We start from the raw sequence: 15,179 nt of genomic DNA, 5'->3' as shown, positions 1-15,179 counted from the left end.
GAAACTCTTTATAAAGGCGCAGGTCCGTTTTTAGCTGTTTAAAATACGCCTAAATAAATAAGCTAAAGTAAATACAGTGGAAAAAATATAATTCTTTTTAAAACAACATATACACCTACAGTACATAAAATTAGACAAATCATATAATAAAAAAGCAACGTAATACCAATTAAAAGTTTTAAAGTTTGTATTTGTGGTCAGGCATAACTGTCTGCGGCCTCTTCTCAGAAAATCTGCTCAATCATGAGCTTTGATGAGGCTGCGTTATGTAGTGTTTTCTGTAACATCTGTAGTACCTTCTGTAAACGCTGCTTTATGTTGGAGCACACCTGTGTCACTAAATAGGCTATTACATATAGGTGAGACAAGACTGCAATATTAGTTTCAGTTTATGTCTATGATCTGAGGCACTTATGTGTAAGGACTGTCAGTAGACTGTAAGAATTGCAAAAGTCAGATTTAGTTAGGTTCTCTAATAGAACACTAACTTGTAATAATAACAACAACAACAACAACAACAACAACAACAACAACAACAATAATAATAATAATAATAATAATAATAAACATTATCACTGCAAAGTACAGCAAAATATATAAAACCAGTCAAAAAAGTACAGTTTAACTTAGTAAATTGGTTTCACTAGTGCAAAAGTGACCATATAACTGTAGTTGTAAACAAAACGTAAAAACAGCCTAAGCCCTACTCAAATCTCCCTTATTTCTGTTGACATCACTTAACAGGTTGCTTGGTGGGGACAGGAAGTGCAGTTCCCTCACAGCAGGTATATCCAAGGTTCAAATGTCAACTGGGATCTTTCTGTGTGGAGTTGTTTTCCTCATGCATGTTCCGTTTTCCCTGAGTAGTTGTTAGGTTCGTGTTTTCCTGCATTGGTGTGTGATGGCATGGTGACCTGGCCAAGGTGGTCCCTTCATTTTGCTACAGTTCAGTGTCCAGTTACACTAAACAGGTCTAAGCAGGTCCAGAAAATATAAGCACAAGCAGCCTAACTTCAAACTTGCAAAATGCAGCACTGATTATGCCCACAAAATATAAATTTAAAGTAGCAGTTGCACTGTTTTCTATGAAAAGAATGCATATAGTTAATATGAGTCCATACATTTGAGTCATGTATGCATATACAAAAAAAGCAGTGTTTGGAGTTGATAATCATCTTCAGTGTAAATAATTTTCTTTAAATCAGTAGGTGGCAGTAAAGCAACAACAGTAACGTACAGGAACATTTAGCCTTAAAGTGAAAGTCAAATCATGAGTCACACTGAACTCAAATGTATAGTAACCCATTTTAAAAAACCTCATTCTGAAAACTAAATTTGAAAAGATAAAAATAAAAATTTTATTAGAACAAGTTCACCGATGATTTGCACCAGATATATTTTATTTACAAATGTCTTAAATGTGCTAGAAAGGCTTGAATGTGTCTTCTTTTTATTTTAACTATCAGTTTCTGAAGAACAAACATACCCGAGACATGTTGGAAAGGAGGAATGTTTAAGCAGCCCACCCTTGTTTTACCAAGCAGTTAAAATGGCTGCACGGCGGTTTGATTGCACTGTTCCACTCAAAGTGTTTTCTTTTTAGGGATAACGCTGATTATGGGAGGACCCTTAGGCCAAGAGAAGCTCAGTGTCAACAAGTGACTCATTTCCTGCAGCTTGCTGTTTTTCAACCAGGCAACAGTGCAGCAGATTGCAGGGTGGGTCCTCGGCTGACCTCTGACCCTTTCAACCAGACTTTTAAACCACAGAACAACAAAACATTTCCAAAACATTTTCACCTCAGACAAAGAGCTCTGACACGACAAGCAGCAGACGTTACATTTCAGAATGAGCAAGAAGCGAATGGTTCTGGTTTTGCTGTTTCAGAGTTCATAGTTTCAGAAAGTCAACACAATGTCCAGCAGCCATAATTTTAGATAATAGTATAACATCCAGCTGATCACTGGTCTTTTTCAAATCTTCTGATGAACACCACTGGGATTTTCTTGCTGTGGGGGTTCTCAAAAACTAGTAATAAAACTATAGTTGCTTGTTGAATCTTTTGCACAGTTTTACTGTTTGCTTAGCGCTGATGATTATAGCAGCTGTCCCAGAAGTCCACAAAGCCTTTGACTCCATAAAGCTCTCAGTTCAAAACAAAACAGGAAACTGGACAGGAGTGACACCACTTCCGTGAAGGCTGCCCAAACTCTTAACTGTTTGCTTTCCTAACTCAGCTCAGGCAAAAAGCAAAGCGCTTTAAACCCCTCCATCCTGGTGGTTTTGTTCTAAAAGCGGAGTCAGTTTCTTAGGGGATAGTTCAGATTCTTTGAAGTGGGGTTCTGTAGAAAGGTTATGAAGAATAAATCTCTCACCTTTTGATAGCTCTTTGAATGACCTCAGTTTGGAGAAAAACAGTTCAATTAAATAGCCTTTAGCTTGTCAGTCTGATCAGAACAAATCTCTGTTTTCTGCCAACTCAGGTCGTTTACAGAGCAACATCAACAACGGAGGTATTAACTGTCCATAACCTTTTCTCAGCGCCCCACTTTAAAAGATCTGAGCTATCTCTTTAGCATCCTATAGAGTGCTCATGTTTTCCGCTGACATTTAGGAAACTGTTAGCGGGAAAAGAGTTTTATCAATATATGGCACCAAGCTGGAGTTTTAATGTGGCTCTCTGAGCCATGATACTCCTATCTCGCAAGAGCATCTGGACTCAGCCCGTCTATCTGTGAGGCCAGGACAACAGTGCCATCATGCACGGTGGGGGTAGGAAGCGTGCCCTCCACCCCCCAGCCCCAGCCCCCCAGGAAAGCATCATCTCTGCATGCCAGTTGCACATCCTCTAGGCTTTTATAAAAGTCAGCTCCACAGGAAGCAGTGGAACACACACGTCAGGCTCGTATTATGTTCTCAAATAAACAACAAACGGGTCTGTTTGATCCAGAAAGAGAGCTGTGTACAGATATATAAGTGTGTGTGTGTCAGATTTTTCTTTTTAGCAATAGTTGAATTGTATTGAACTGAATTTGTCAAGGAACTTGTATGAACAGCTCATCTATAAAGTCACTTGAAACATACCATCAGTAGATAATATTATTTGTGTTATAACCCTGTGACTGAAACTGCAAAGTTTTCTGCATATCATGGCTAATGTAAAGATGTTTTTAGGCATAAGCATTCAATTTTTTCAGCATATTTAAATGAACCTACCGTAATTAACTGTTTTGCGTGCGTCCAGTACAATCATCAGGATACAACAGGGAGCTCCTGATCAGCTGTACAGACTGATGAGAGTGATTTATCTTTTATCTCAGGGGTGTCCAACCCTGGTCCTGGAGAGCCACTATCCTGCATGTTTTCCTTGTTTCCCTGCTCCAACACACCTGATTCAGTGGTTAAATCACCTCTTCATGTTCTGTAGAAGCCTGTTTATCACCCACTGATTCAAATCAGGTGTGTCGGAGTAGAGAAACAAGTAAAACATGGAGGATAGTGGCCCTCGAGGACCAGGATTGGACACCTCTGCTTTATCTGCAGTGGGGACCATTAAAGGGTTCATGTTTGTCACATTTTAAAGCAACGCAGACCCTCCGCTGCGCTGTTGTGTCGTACGAAGGCGGCAGACAGAAAAGACAAATTGTCTTTCAATTGAGGGATTTGCAGTGTGAGTTTTATCCCTGCAGAGCTGCGCTGCTGCCTGTGTAGCTGGCATGCGATGGAGTCATGTTCACCTTGCTCCTGGGCCTTTTCAGCTTGGTGTCTATCCAGTGAGCCTTTATGCAGTCCAACAGCTGAACAGCCCGGGGAAGCTTTTAGCCCACATCTAGTTAGCCCGCGCTGCGTCTGGCTGCTGGAGCTGAGGTGCTTTATCTGTCTTCCCAGTCCAACTGCTGCCTGCGTCCCTCCCTCTCGCAGGCAGCCCTGAAGCGCTGGCAGCAGATAAGAGGAAGACCCGCAGGAGCTCTGCTTTGAAAAGGAAAGCCTGCAAGAAACAAACTGTGTGTATTTCTCACAGAGGCAATAATCTAATGATCGTTTGTGTGTGGGGGGGAAGATGTTTCTTTTAGAACGTAATCCTTTCTTTCTATAACATAAGTTCAGGAGCTTATTTTGAGTCCTGTATAACAAAGAATCAATACATTTCATTACCTACAGTCATAATTACCCTAACAGAAGTTTAAATACTTACTTGAATAATTTTGTTCGCCAAACAGAACAAATGATTCGCAACTAAACAAACTCAAATGGTTTGTTTTAGAGGGAGCAAGTGGTGTAATTATCAATCAAAGAAACATTTACAAACATTTTATCGCAAAGTATGATAAAAATGATCTGGTTCAAAATACAGGTAACCTCTGATAGATTACATTTAGATGATCCTGAACAGTGAAACTATTTTTCTTGATCATAACATCTTGCACGTGTTGCAGAAGTAAATATTAGTACAAGTCGGTGCTTACTGGTTATCTGTAATATTCTGAATAGGATGTGTTTTGGTGTTATCCAATATGTTATAGCCACTAATTACAAAAAATAGGTTATAACCCAACATGGTAGACTATTTGAATTTTTGTGGTTCTTAAAGGAATAGTTCTGATCTTTTGAATTGGTAATTTATTGAAAGGTTATGAACAATTAATATCTTACCTGTTGTAGATAGCTCTTTCAGCAACCTCAGTAATTACCTCCACCAAGGACATTATGCTTTCAGTTGTTTGTTTGTGTGTGTGTACAGGATTGCTCAAAAAGTTATGAAATTTCATGAAATTTTCAGGAAACGCCAAACACGGTATAAGGAACAAGCCGTGAAGATGTTTTGCTACTCATCTGAGGAAGAAGTCCAGTTATCTCGTTTTCAGACAGCACTGGTAGCGTCCATGATGTCCTTGATCACTGAGAATCTACACCAAGATAACTCCAGTCTCCAAACATTCATAGTGGTTCACGTGAATGAACCTTTACATTGTTGTCAGTTTCACATCACATGGGTATTCTAGCAGAAATATCAGAATATTCCCGTTCATAGCCATGGGAACATAGTTCAGATTGGGACACTGCTGTGAGCACGTGTGACTTTGTATGACCATAAACACCCTTATGAAGAACATCATAATACTAACTGTGTGCAGTGAAATACACTCTGCCAGTGCCTGCTGTCTTGTAGGAATATGGATATTAAAAAGAAGCTGTATATATATGTTTTGGACAGAGAATATGTATAAAATTATAATCATGACCTAATGCTATTGTTGGTTTTATGCAGTTGTAATATTTTGCGCACAGACGTACAAAAAGGGTGCTGGTTTACATAAAATAATTGCAACAATCATTTAATTTAAAGTACAGGAATTGGCAACCCTGCTTACCACGGCCTTGTCCCTGTTGGAAGGGCAAAATAAAAAAGCGTTTGCAAAAAAACGTGAACATCTATGTGAACGTAAGGCAAAAATGTGACAGCGATATAAAGGTAAATTTGCAAGAACTAAGTATTTTTATTTATTTATTTTTTTGTTTATGTTTTAAAGGGGCATCAGCATGCTTTGGTTTTAGCCTCACTCAGACAAGCCCTTAGCTTGTCAGTCGGGTCAGAATTGAACCTTATTTTACCAGAGTGAGGTTGCTCAAAGAGCTATCTACAACAGGTAAGATGTTTATTGTTCAAAACCTTTCCACACAACTACATGCCAAAAAAAAAAAAAAAAAGAAACAAACCCTGAACTATAACTTTAAGGTCATGAGCCTAAACATATATATGCTGTATATTTCCACTTCACATAGGTCAGAAGGAGAGGCTGTGTTATCATCAGAAAAGAAAGCACACCCCTGCTTCTCTTAATCTCCGGTCCTATCGGCTCCCCGGGGCTCATTAGTCCCAGTCACGACCCCGCGGCTCGGCTGTCGCTTTAAGACCTATTTCCCCTCATTGTCGAGCAGTCGTGAACAGGAAGAGGGAAACGAAAGCGAGCCCGAGCGAAGCAGAAGGGGGGCCCCGACCTTCTTTAAAAGCACGATGCTGCCGCGGCTGCTCGGCGGCTGCACGCGGAGGAGCGAGTCCGCGGCTCGCTGCGTCCAACCCGGGGCTCGAACACGGAGATCGTCGCTGCCGAGCTTCTGATCGGACCGGCGCGGTGTTTATTTCTATTTTATTTTATTTTATTTTTATTTGTCGTCCCTGTTTGGACCCGAAAGGCACGGGGGGTTACTACCACCGCCTCAGGAAATGATGACAGCCAGCGTCCTCCATCAGCGTCCGGCTGCTTAGGAGAGAAGCGTTTCTGGTTTTGCGCACACTAATTTTGACAGCTGGTTTTAATTTTTTTATTTTTCTGAAATTTTGACACCAAAAGATCATCTCCCCAAACGCGTTTTAGCCGGGATCTTTGAGGCGCACAGGAGCAGGTGCATCGCGCCTGTCTGCAGAGCCAACAATGACATCTACTATAGAGAGAAAAACACTGGAAGCCAACGAGTAAGTGTGTGTTTTTAACTAAAATCCTGTTATTTGTGCGTTAAATTAGACACTTAAGGGCGCATCACCACACTAACCCACGTGGAACAACTAAAAGTGGCTTAAAGGCCAAAAAGTCTCTGCTGTGCATTCAATAAATGGTCATTTAAAAGAGTTTCAGGCTTTAAGTAAACTCAAAAACATGTAAACTTCACAAATTAGGCTCATGAAAGGCATATATGCTTAGGCATACATCACCCTATGCAGTATTGTGTTTGTAGATGCTAATCTTTTTGCATTTTACTTCATTTTTGTTTTATATTTTTGCTGTTTAGATTCAGATGCAGTCTTCGAGCACTCAAAATGACATTTCAATGCACTGCTACACACCGATGTCACAAATAAACTCCTCCAGTGCTTTTAACAGTCTGTCTCGTGGAGGAAACAGGATCTATTTCAGCCTATTTCAAGATCAAGGACCAAACAGTGTCAAATAAAGGCTAAAATACTGAATTTAAATCGCTTTTTTTTCTAATAGTGTTTCAGAGTAAACAAAAATTGTCATATTTGACTATCTTTCCTCAATCCTCATTCGAGGAGCTTTCTCGGCACAAACTGGAAAACGAGGCGCTTTGAACTGTAAAACTCCTTTAAGTTGTTTTAGTTATGTAAGTTGAAAAGATGAACTCACATGCAAATTCTTCTCCCTCCACTCCCTTCTGAGAGCCGTTAGTTCAGAAGTTGAAACTTTTTAATAGAATCTTTTTTTTTGTAGCACTGTGAGATTTGTTTTTTTTAATTAGTAGTGCATTATATAAATTATTAGTTTTAATAATATTATTATTATTATTATTACATGCAAATCCCTTTCCCTCCCCTCCCTCCGGAGGGTCTCTGTAGGCCTGCTCCATGCATGAAGTTGTGAATGAGAGTGAAACTGAATGGAGATTAGATTCAAAAACTGCACTATAAATGCTGGAAAGTTGAAACCTGACACCGACACCGAACAGAGGACGAGGTGGACGGTTTCAGCTTTTGAACTTCACAGCCCTCAATAGTGAGGGGAGAGAGGGATTTGCATGTGAGTTCAGCTCGTACAAATGGAGCAACTTGACTGCAGTTTTAAAGCTTGGAATTAAAAAAAAAAAATTCCTTGAATGAGAAGTGAAATGTGATTTAAAACCTTTCCTAAAAAAATCTTAGAATTGACCGCCATGCCCCAGATGAATCTATACCAACAGCTCAACCTGAAAACCTTTTTTATCTTATAAAATGATGATAATAATAGAGGTACTAAAGGCATATGTTGCCTGACAGATGTGTATGTGTCATGTCTGTCAAAGATATTAGGACATAATGCCTCAGGAATGGGATTTTTTTTAATCTGGTTTGCTTTTCTCGTGTAGGGAGCCGGTGGACGAGGTCCTCCAGATGCCGCCGTCCCTGCTGACCTGCGGTGGCTGTCAGCAGAGCATCGGCGACAGGTTCTTCCTGAAGGCCATCGAGCAGTACTGGCACGAGGACTGCCTGAGCTGTGACCTCTGTGGCTGCCGGCTGGGCGAGGTGGGCCGTCGCCTCTACTACAAGCTGGGAAGAAAACTCTGCCGGCGGGATTATCTGAGGTTAGTTGGGTGTCGGGATGGGAAGTCAGGGTCTTATGAAAAAGATGGCTCCTGAGATAAAGCGGAGACGATGGTAGATCTCGGAGGGATGTGAGGGGAGCTCGTCTCAATCTTGTAAGTAGAAAGATCCGCAGCTTAACGGATGTCTAACGTGCTGATTCTGTCTGACGCACTCAGGCTCTTCGGTCAGGATGGCCTCTGCGCTTCCTGTGAGAAGAGGATCAGGGCGTTTGAGATGACCATGCGTGTGCGGGACAAGGTTTACCATCTCGAGTGCTTCAAATGCGCCGCCTGCCAGAAGCACTTCTGCGTGGGGGATCGCTACCTTCTCATCAACTCGGACATTGTGTGTGAGCAGGACATCTTCGAGTGGACCAAGCTCAACAGCAGCAGCATGGTTTAGGATCCGTCTTGCCTTGAAGGAAACGGACCGTAGAAGAACAGTTGTCTTTATGATATGGAGTCAAATGAACACAGAGCATCTTCTGCATGCAGACTGATGAAGACTGCACCAGTAATAATGCTGCTTTTTCAAAGCTTTTATCCTAAAAGACAAAAGTGCAACATCCGTAATTTGTTGTGTACTAGAAATCCTTTTGAATTTTACAAATTTATGCTTCTTTCTAGTTTCTTGCAGTCAAACACTGTGGCAAAACTTTCAGACTGCGCAGCAATAAGAATTATATAAATCTCTCCTTAATGAAGCTGTTATTTGTAAATGATTTAAAACTCGTTATGGGGTAAATCTGAATCTTTCGAAAACCCTCAAGTTAAATCTAATTAACAGCTCATTGATTAATCAATTGCTTGTAGCACTTTTTTTTTTACAAATTGTTAAATACCTGCCTGTGAACAATTAACCGTTTAATATTCACCTGACCTGCTGCTTAATGAAGCATAGTTCTGAATCCCACCACTGGAATTTCATTTTCATTTTTTAACTTTAGTTAAAACGTCCTCTTCAGGATAATTGTTGTTACCAGGCTGAGCTGGTGGCGCCCTCTAGTGGTTGAGAGGTTTCATGCAATATTGATTTTACCGATGCTTGATATGAACTGAAGTTTCCACTGAATCTTTTGTAAAACCAGAAACTCTCTGAACAGGCACTCATACCTTTTTGGATATTTGCTGGTCAATATGTTTAATAAATGACAGTTTGGGAAAACATTTACCGTCAGATTGTGTTTCTGGAAGGTTTTAAAAAAACAAGATTTAGGTTATCATGAGTGATGGGAGACTGATTAGCATTACTCTCATGTATGTTTAATGGACAGCTCTTTAGAAGAAATTACAATTATGTTTTTGACAACATGCAGACTAAAACAGGTAAATTTTGAAAAACCAGAATTTGATTCTGTTTAGTTTGTAGCCTATGATTGTGGGTTTAACACAAAGTTAAAAAATATATAATTTAATTTAATGTAGCTAACACTAACTAATATTTGAAAGATCTACTTTAAAGACCTTTTTAAATTAACATTTTATGTGGAAACAAGCAGCAAATAAACAATAAGAGCAGTTTTGATTTTTTGTTTGTTATAGGTCATTTAAAAAACTAACAGCAAGACGTAAAAAAAATCGATAAGTCCGGCAAGTCAGATTATTTCTATTACACATCAAAGTGCTGTAAAAAGTATAAAACATAAATGAGCAATACCTCTGAACTACAGTAAAACATTTGAAATGAATAAAAAGTCAGAACATTGAGTTAACAGTGACAAGAAATAGATTTAAACAATGATTTAAATTGATAAAATTAAACAAAATAGCCCAAGTCAGAATATATCATCAATAAAATCTAAACTAATGTAGCTTTCAGTTTTGTAAACATATATATTTTCAAAATTTTATGATAAAATTATTATTTTCATTAAAGAAAACTGCAACATCTGATTATAGATGTCTTTATGGTTTCTTAGGCGTTTGCACAAATTTCAACCTGATTTAATGAGAATAAAGTTATTGGTTAAAGTGAAATAGTTTTTCAAAAATGCAGAAATTCAGTCAGAGCATCATAACTAAAACAAAACAAACAAACAAATACACAACAAGAAAAAAGCATAAATTGAGTCAAGGGTATTATTTTAAATTTTATACATTTTAACTATACATTTTATTTTAACTGTATACAGTTAAAATAATTTTTGACATATTTCCCCTCACTAAACAAATACATTAAATTAATTTGGAGATAAAATTAGCTGACAGAGACAAACACAAAAATATTTAATGAGAAGTGAATCAAAGTCTGTATTTATCAGAATAAAAATGATTAACAAATTAAAATTAAACAGAACTTTTTGTGAATGTAAGTTTTAACACCGAACCATTTTTTTTTTTACCAATATAAAACATGAAAATGAGTTAAAAAGCTACATACCACTTCAGATAGGTAAAACAAAACCCTGTTCTTTTGGGAAATAAAAGGTTCTCCCCAAGTGACCACATATTTAATGACAAACAGTGTGTAAAAACATCTCTGAGATGGAAGCAGGAAGAAAACTCTTTGGACAGTTTAATACGGTAGTGACAAGTTCAGTCAGTAAAAATGTACATAAAAAAGTCCCTGCAAGACCATATTTAGAAATTTAACTTTGTACTTGGGCTAATTTATTGTTTTGGAGCATGTGTCACAAGGAGTTTGTGGCATAAACATATTCTTAAGCTTGTGATAAAATGCAGCACTTTACAAATTTACACCATTTGACTCGGTTCGGCTGAGTCCTCTCATGACCCCGATCTGGATAAAACAGGACTGGATGATGAATGAAAACCAGTTTTAGCCACAAGAGGTCACTGAAAGATTTATCCGAAACAGGAAAGCTGCTAAATAGTTGGCTACAGACTGTGGTTTCACACATAAAACAATTCTCCTGACAGAAATGATGAATGCCAGAGGAAAAAAAAAAAAGAGCAAAAATGTTGATGAAGTCATGATGTTCTTTAATTCGCTGCCTGTTCTCAGAGCTGGTGTGCCTTGGTTTTTGTTGTTTGACTGCCAGCTGTCAACTCAGTCTGACCTGGAGGATGAGGACACCTGATGAAGGCCTCGCTGAGAAAGGTAGCCTCACCCCACGTTAAGAAAGCGGTTTGGGATGAACACAAACAGGAGAAGACGTGGGTTTAAAGAGCGAGAGAGAGCGACGAGCACAGAAGCTGCAGGGTTATTAGCAGTGTCTGACAGTAGTTTGTCCGCTGACAATGAGAGAGGAAAGAAGAAACAGACCCGACCCACCCGGGCTGAGATAATGTTCCTGCTGAAAACAGCTATTTGTGGGCAAACTAACGAGTCTTCCCACATCAGAGGTGGGAATCTTCTGCGTGGGCTCACAGCGGGATGAAGCGCCTCGCTGCTCATTTGCAGGTCTGTGAAGCTGTCAGTTGATCATGAAGCAATGCTCGAGGAATGGCAGCATGGAAAATAATTGCTATGTGGCGGTTTCGCCAACAAATCAGCTCCACATTGAACACCAAGTTCGAGATACATGAAAAGTTGACATGTTAACCGAACAGGCGGCTTGAATCTGGCAGCAGCTCAGCAGACACCAAGACAATCCGTCCCGGGGACATTTTAACTTTTAGGTTTTACTAAAATAAAACTAGTTCAGTCGTTCAGCTAGCTCTTTATCGCCCACCACTGGAAGGTGAAGGCGGATGATGTCGTTTAAGATGGCTGCCACAGACAACTGCTCTTAAGAGACCCAAGCTTTTGTTTGGTGTGCATCTTTTCAATGCAATGATGGTCGTAGGGTTTCAGGAGGTTAAAAAACACAAAAATGACTACAATTCTACCAGTTTTATAGATACTGAGCTAAAATCTAGTTTGGTAGTAGCTGAGAGTCATCCCCACCACATTCTCTGAGAGCTACACATTGTTTAAGATCTTTGCTTAAAACTTTGAAATGAATTGTTAGAGACCACCCCGTCTGCTAAATGCACATCTAGAACTGACGAACCTTTGGTGTCAGCCTGATTGAAGATGGCCGCCACACCCGATCAGCTGTAGCAAACACAAGAATGGCTGCAAGTCAGCCAGTTTTACAGATACTGAGCTAAAATTTGATGTGGTAGTAGCTGAGAATCATTCACAACGCAGACTTTGAGGGTGAACAGATTGCACAAGATTTTGAGGTATTTTGTGAGATCTGACATTACTTATATTCAAGATTTAAACAAAATGGTTACAACTTTTTCATTTCTCAACACAATGATCTTAGTTTAAAACTTTGATATGAAAGGCAGCGGGTGATTTCAAGGCCATTAATTTATTATTAATATAATACCTTGCAAGCCAGATAGGACCTGGTAGCCACCAGTTGAAATCACTACATTTGAGTCCTTATTTTTTTCTCTCATGACCTAATTTATTAGACGTAAAGTGTGGGTAAACAGATTGCCTTAAAACCTGATAGAGAGTTACGGACTGCATGGTAATAGGATGCTTTTAACAGATGCTTCACACAAAGAAAGTTCATGTGTGATAGGAATGTTTAAGTTTCCATTTGTACCTTTTTTGGGATTGATTTTGTACCTTGAAACAAAAAGTTTCAAAAACGTGGAAAGTAGTTGAAGATGTTTTCAAGCATCAAGCTTTTTCAAAAGCAAAATGGGACCTTTTGAATTTAAAAAGCCCCTCAGAGGAGAAGCGAGAACTTCTCCAGCTACAGAAACATAACCCAGTTGCCCTGTTTTTGAAATTCTTAGGATTTTCCATGTCCTGGATGGCTGAGAATGCCCACAAACATTTTGCACCCTGAATTCTTAGCGTGCATACCATCTTTCTTATTTTTCAGCATGATAGCCATGCAGGGGTCCAAACATGGTGACAACCAAATTTTTAATCACAGGGTTCAAAACTGCAGTTCATAAACCCAAAGGTCATATAACGGTGGCTTTTGGGACACACACAGGGAAAAAAACCTCACTGAATGGTTTTAGCATAAATCCTTTACAGCCATCGTCACCAAATGAATGAATATCTTTTAGAAGAAACAATGTTCCAGTTAGAGAGGCTTGTAGAAATCAATGCAAAAAAAAAAAAAGCATTTGTGTTGTTTTGGTGGCTCAAGTGTGACTCAGCATCAGTTTGAGACACTTTGGGTTTCCTTTTCTAATTTAAAGATTAGGCTGCATTCCAAGTCAAGAAAAATAGTGCTTTAGTCACACAATGTCACTGTTGGACAAAAACCCTGTGTCTCCATTTTTATCATTTTCACATTTTGGCATAAATCAACTCTACTGGTTACCCTTCACATTTGCTTGTGGTTGACTAACCAGTGGAAAGTGCCAAAAAGAGCTTGTGAACTTGTGACCACATCATTTATCTAATTGAACATTTCATTTCCTGAAAAGCTGTGTTTTTGGAGATGCAAGGTTTCTGCCCGACGGTGGCAATAAGTTACACATAAAAACTTTGTGTATTTTCAAAGCGTTGCTTGATTTGCTGACAAGTTTTTTTTTTTTTTTTTTATTACAGAGCAACTAGTCAGTTCCACACAGACATATAGCGGATACTGGCACAAAATGTGATCTATTGCGACATCCATCCATCCATCCATCCATCCATCCATCCATCCATCCATCCATCCATCCATCCATCCATCCATCCTTTTTACCTTGTTGGTCCTATTCATGGTCGCAGGGAGCTGGTGCCTAGGGTAGCAGGTGGCAGGCGGTTATTCCCTAAACAAGTCACCAGTCCATCTCAGCGCCCAAAACAAATCCAATAATACCCAAATGGAAGTGCCAAGGTGGTCCAGCCACATTTAGCGTTTTTACCCAGTTAAAGAGTAGATCTCCAAGGGCCCAAACATAACATTTGGCTTAAATAAAGGTGTTGTATTCTTTATGTGCCGTTCTACAAGGAGTTCACTGAGTTTAATCTTACTCAAACTGGGAGCAGAGCAGGTCTCTCTCGTCTCCTGACATTCACACACGAAACACACCGGCCTACAGAGACCGTCAGCATCAGCCAAGTGGCCTGCGTTCCACTGGCCAAGTCTTGTTTCTGCTGCCCTGCAGGCTGAGCTTTACCAGAGCCTGATGCTGACTATAACACAGCACCCTCAGCAGGACTCAATAAAGCCCCGAGCCTCTTGTGTCATCTCCACAAGCTGCACACAAGGCCAGGAGTTTAATGCTGCATTTGTGCGTCGAAGGAGGCCTGTTTCATCTCCGGCGCCCATGTCACAGCCATCTCGTTTGGGTAAACCTAAAAACATCCAGCTGTGTGTGTGTGAGCATTAAAACCAAGGAGACTTTTCTGTGGATGAAACCACAGCGGCTCGCAGCTTGTTTTTATCAAACAGCTTGCCACGCTGAAACAACCGCCACGCATTTACCTCACTCTGCAGCAGATGGCACTTCTTGCCCAACTTGATGCATGACGAGAACAAAACAAAAAAAGACTTCATGTGAGAAAAAACTGACAGTCAAATTGAGGCAAAGCTGGTTTTCATGAGGATGCCAGCTCAGGAGATTAATTAGAACTGAGCAGAAAATGAAGAGCTATTTTCAAAGTGTTATTGACATGACTGAGCCGAACGACACCTACAAAGGACAATGTGGTCAGACAATTATCTGCAGCACCCCGACGATTAATCACAGAGCGGTCTGTCAGTGTCAAACCCATCTGGAAAAAAAGAAAAAAAAGAGTCAAGTGCTATTGATCGTGCACGCCTTGGGTTTCACTTGCACTCATGCTTTATCAGATGGAGCTAATTGGGAACATATTCAGTCTGAGGTCCTGAGAGATGTGTCTGTCAGGAGTCACATTCCTGCTCCGATGCTCTGATAGCCCACAGTGCCTGCAGTCTGGATGCAGAACACGCTGTGGGAGTAGATTTTGGGGGGAAACGGTTGTGGGAGTTAGGTGAAGCAGCTCATTTAGATCCGGATAGGTGAAAAAGTGTCTATCCAAGCATGTTGTTTTACTGGATTAAATACGTGCTGAGGAGTTATTAGGCAGGGAAATCTCTAACACTGTGCAGCCTCCATCTTGATTATTTTTCTCTAACCTAAATTTTATTTTTTTTCCCCCTCACATAGTTTATTTTAAATGTATTTTTATATTTCATCCTATTTAAACCTTTCCTCTCATTCAT

The 15,179-nt window shown here is 39.8% G+C and overlaps 1 protein-coding gene across 1 annotated transcript; it reads left to right on the top strand.

Moving 5' to 3' along the window:
• The first annotated feature begins 5,871 nt into the window (after nucleotides 1-5,871).
• Nucleotides 5,872-9,245, top strand: lmo2 (LIM domain only 2 (rhombotin-like 1)). Its single transcript, XM_017405648.3, has 3 exons — nucleotides 5,872-6,475; nucleotides 7,861-8,076; nucleotides 8,254-9,245. Exons 1-3 carry the CDS (start codon nucleotides 6,435-6,437, stop codon nucleotides 8,477-8,479), a joined length of 483 nt encoding a protein of 160 aa, XP_017261137.1. The 5' UTR covers nucleotides 5,872-6,434; the 3' UTR covers nucleotides 8,480-9,245.
• Nucleotides 9,246-15,179: the final 5,934 nt, after the last annotated feature.

Source organism: Kryptolebias marmoratus, linkage group LG11 (genome assembly GCF_001649575.2).
Source record: "Kryptolebias marmoratus isolate JLee-2015 linkage group LG11, ASM164957v2, whole genome shotgun sequence".
NCBI lineage: Eukaryota > Metazoa > Chordata > Actinopteri > Cyprinodontiformes > Rivulidae > Kryptolebias > Kryptolebias marmoratus.
This window is presented reverse-complemented; position numbering and strand designations above follow the sequence as displayed.

Excerpts from the sequence above, each read along its gene's own strand:
- lmo2 (XM_017405648.3), top strand. The coding sequence starts at position 6,435 with ATGACATCTACTATAGAGAGAAAAACACTGGAAGCCAACGA. Across the intron at positions 6,476-7,860 it reads AAAACACTGGAAGCCAACGA|GGAGCCGGTGGACGAGGTCC; the intron begins GTAAGTGTGTGT and ends TTTCTCGTGTAG. Across the intron at positions 8,077-8,253 it reads TGCCGGCGGGATTATCTGAG|GCTCTTCGGTCAGGATGGCC; the intron begins GTTAGTTGGGTG and ends TGACGCACTCAG.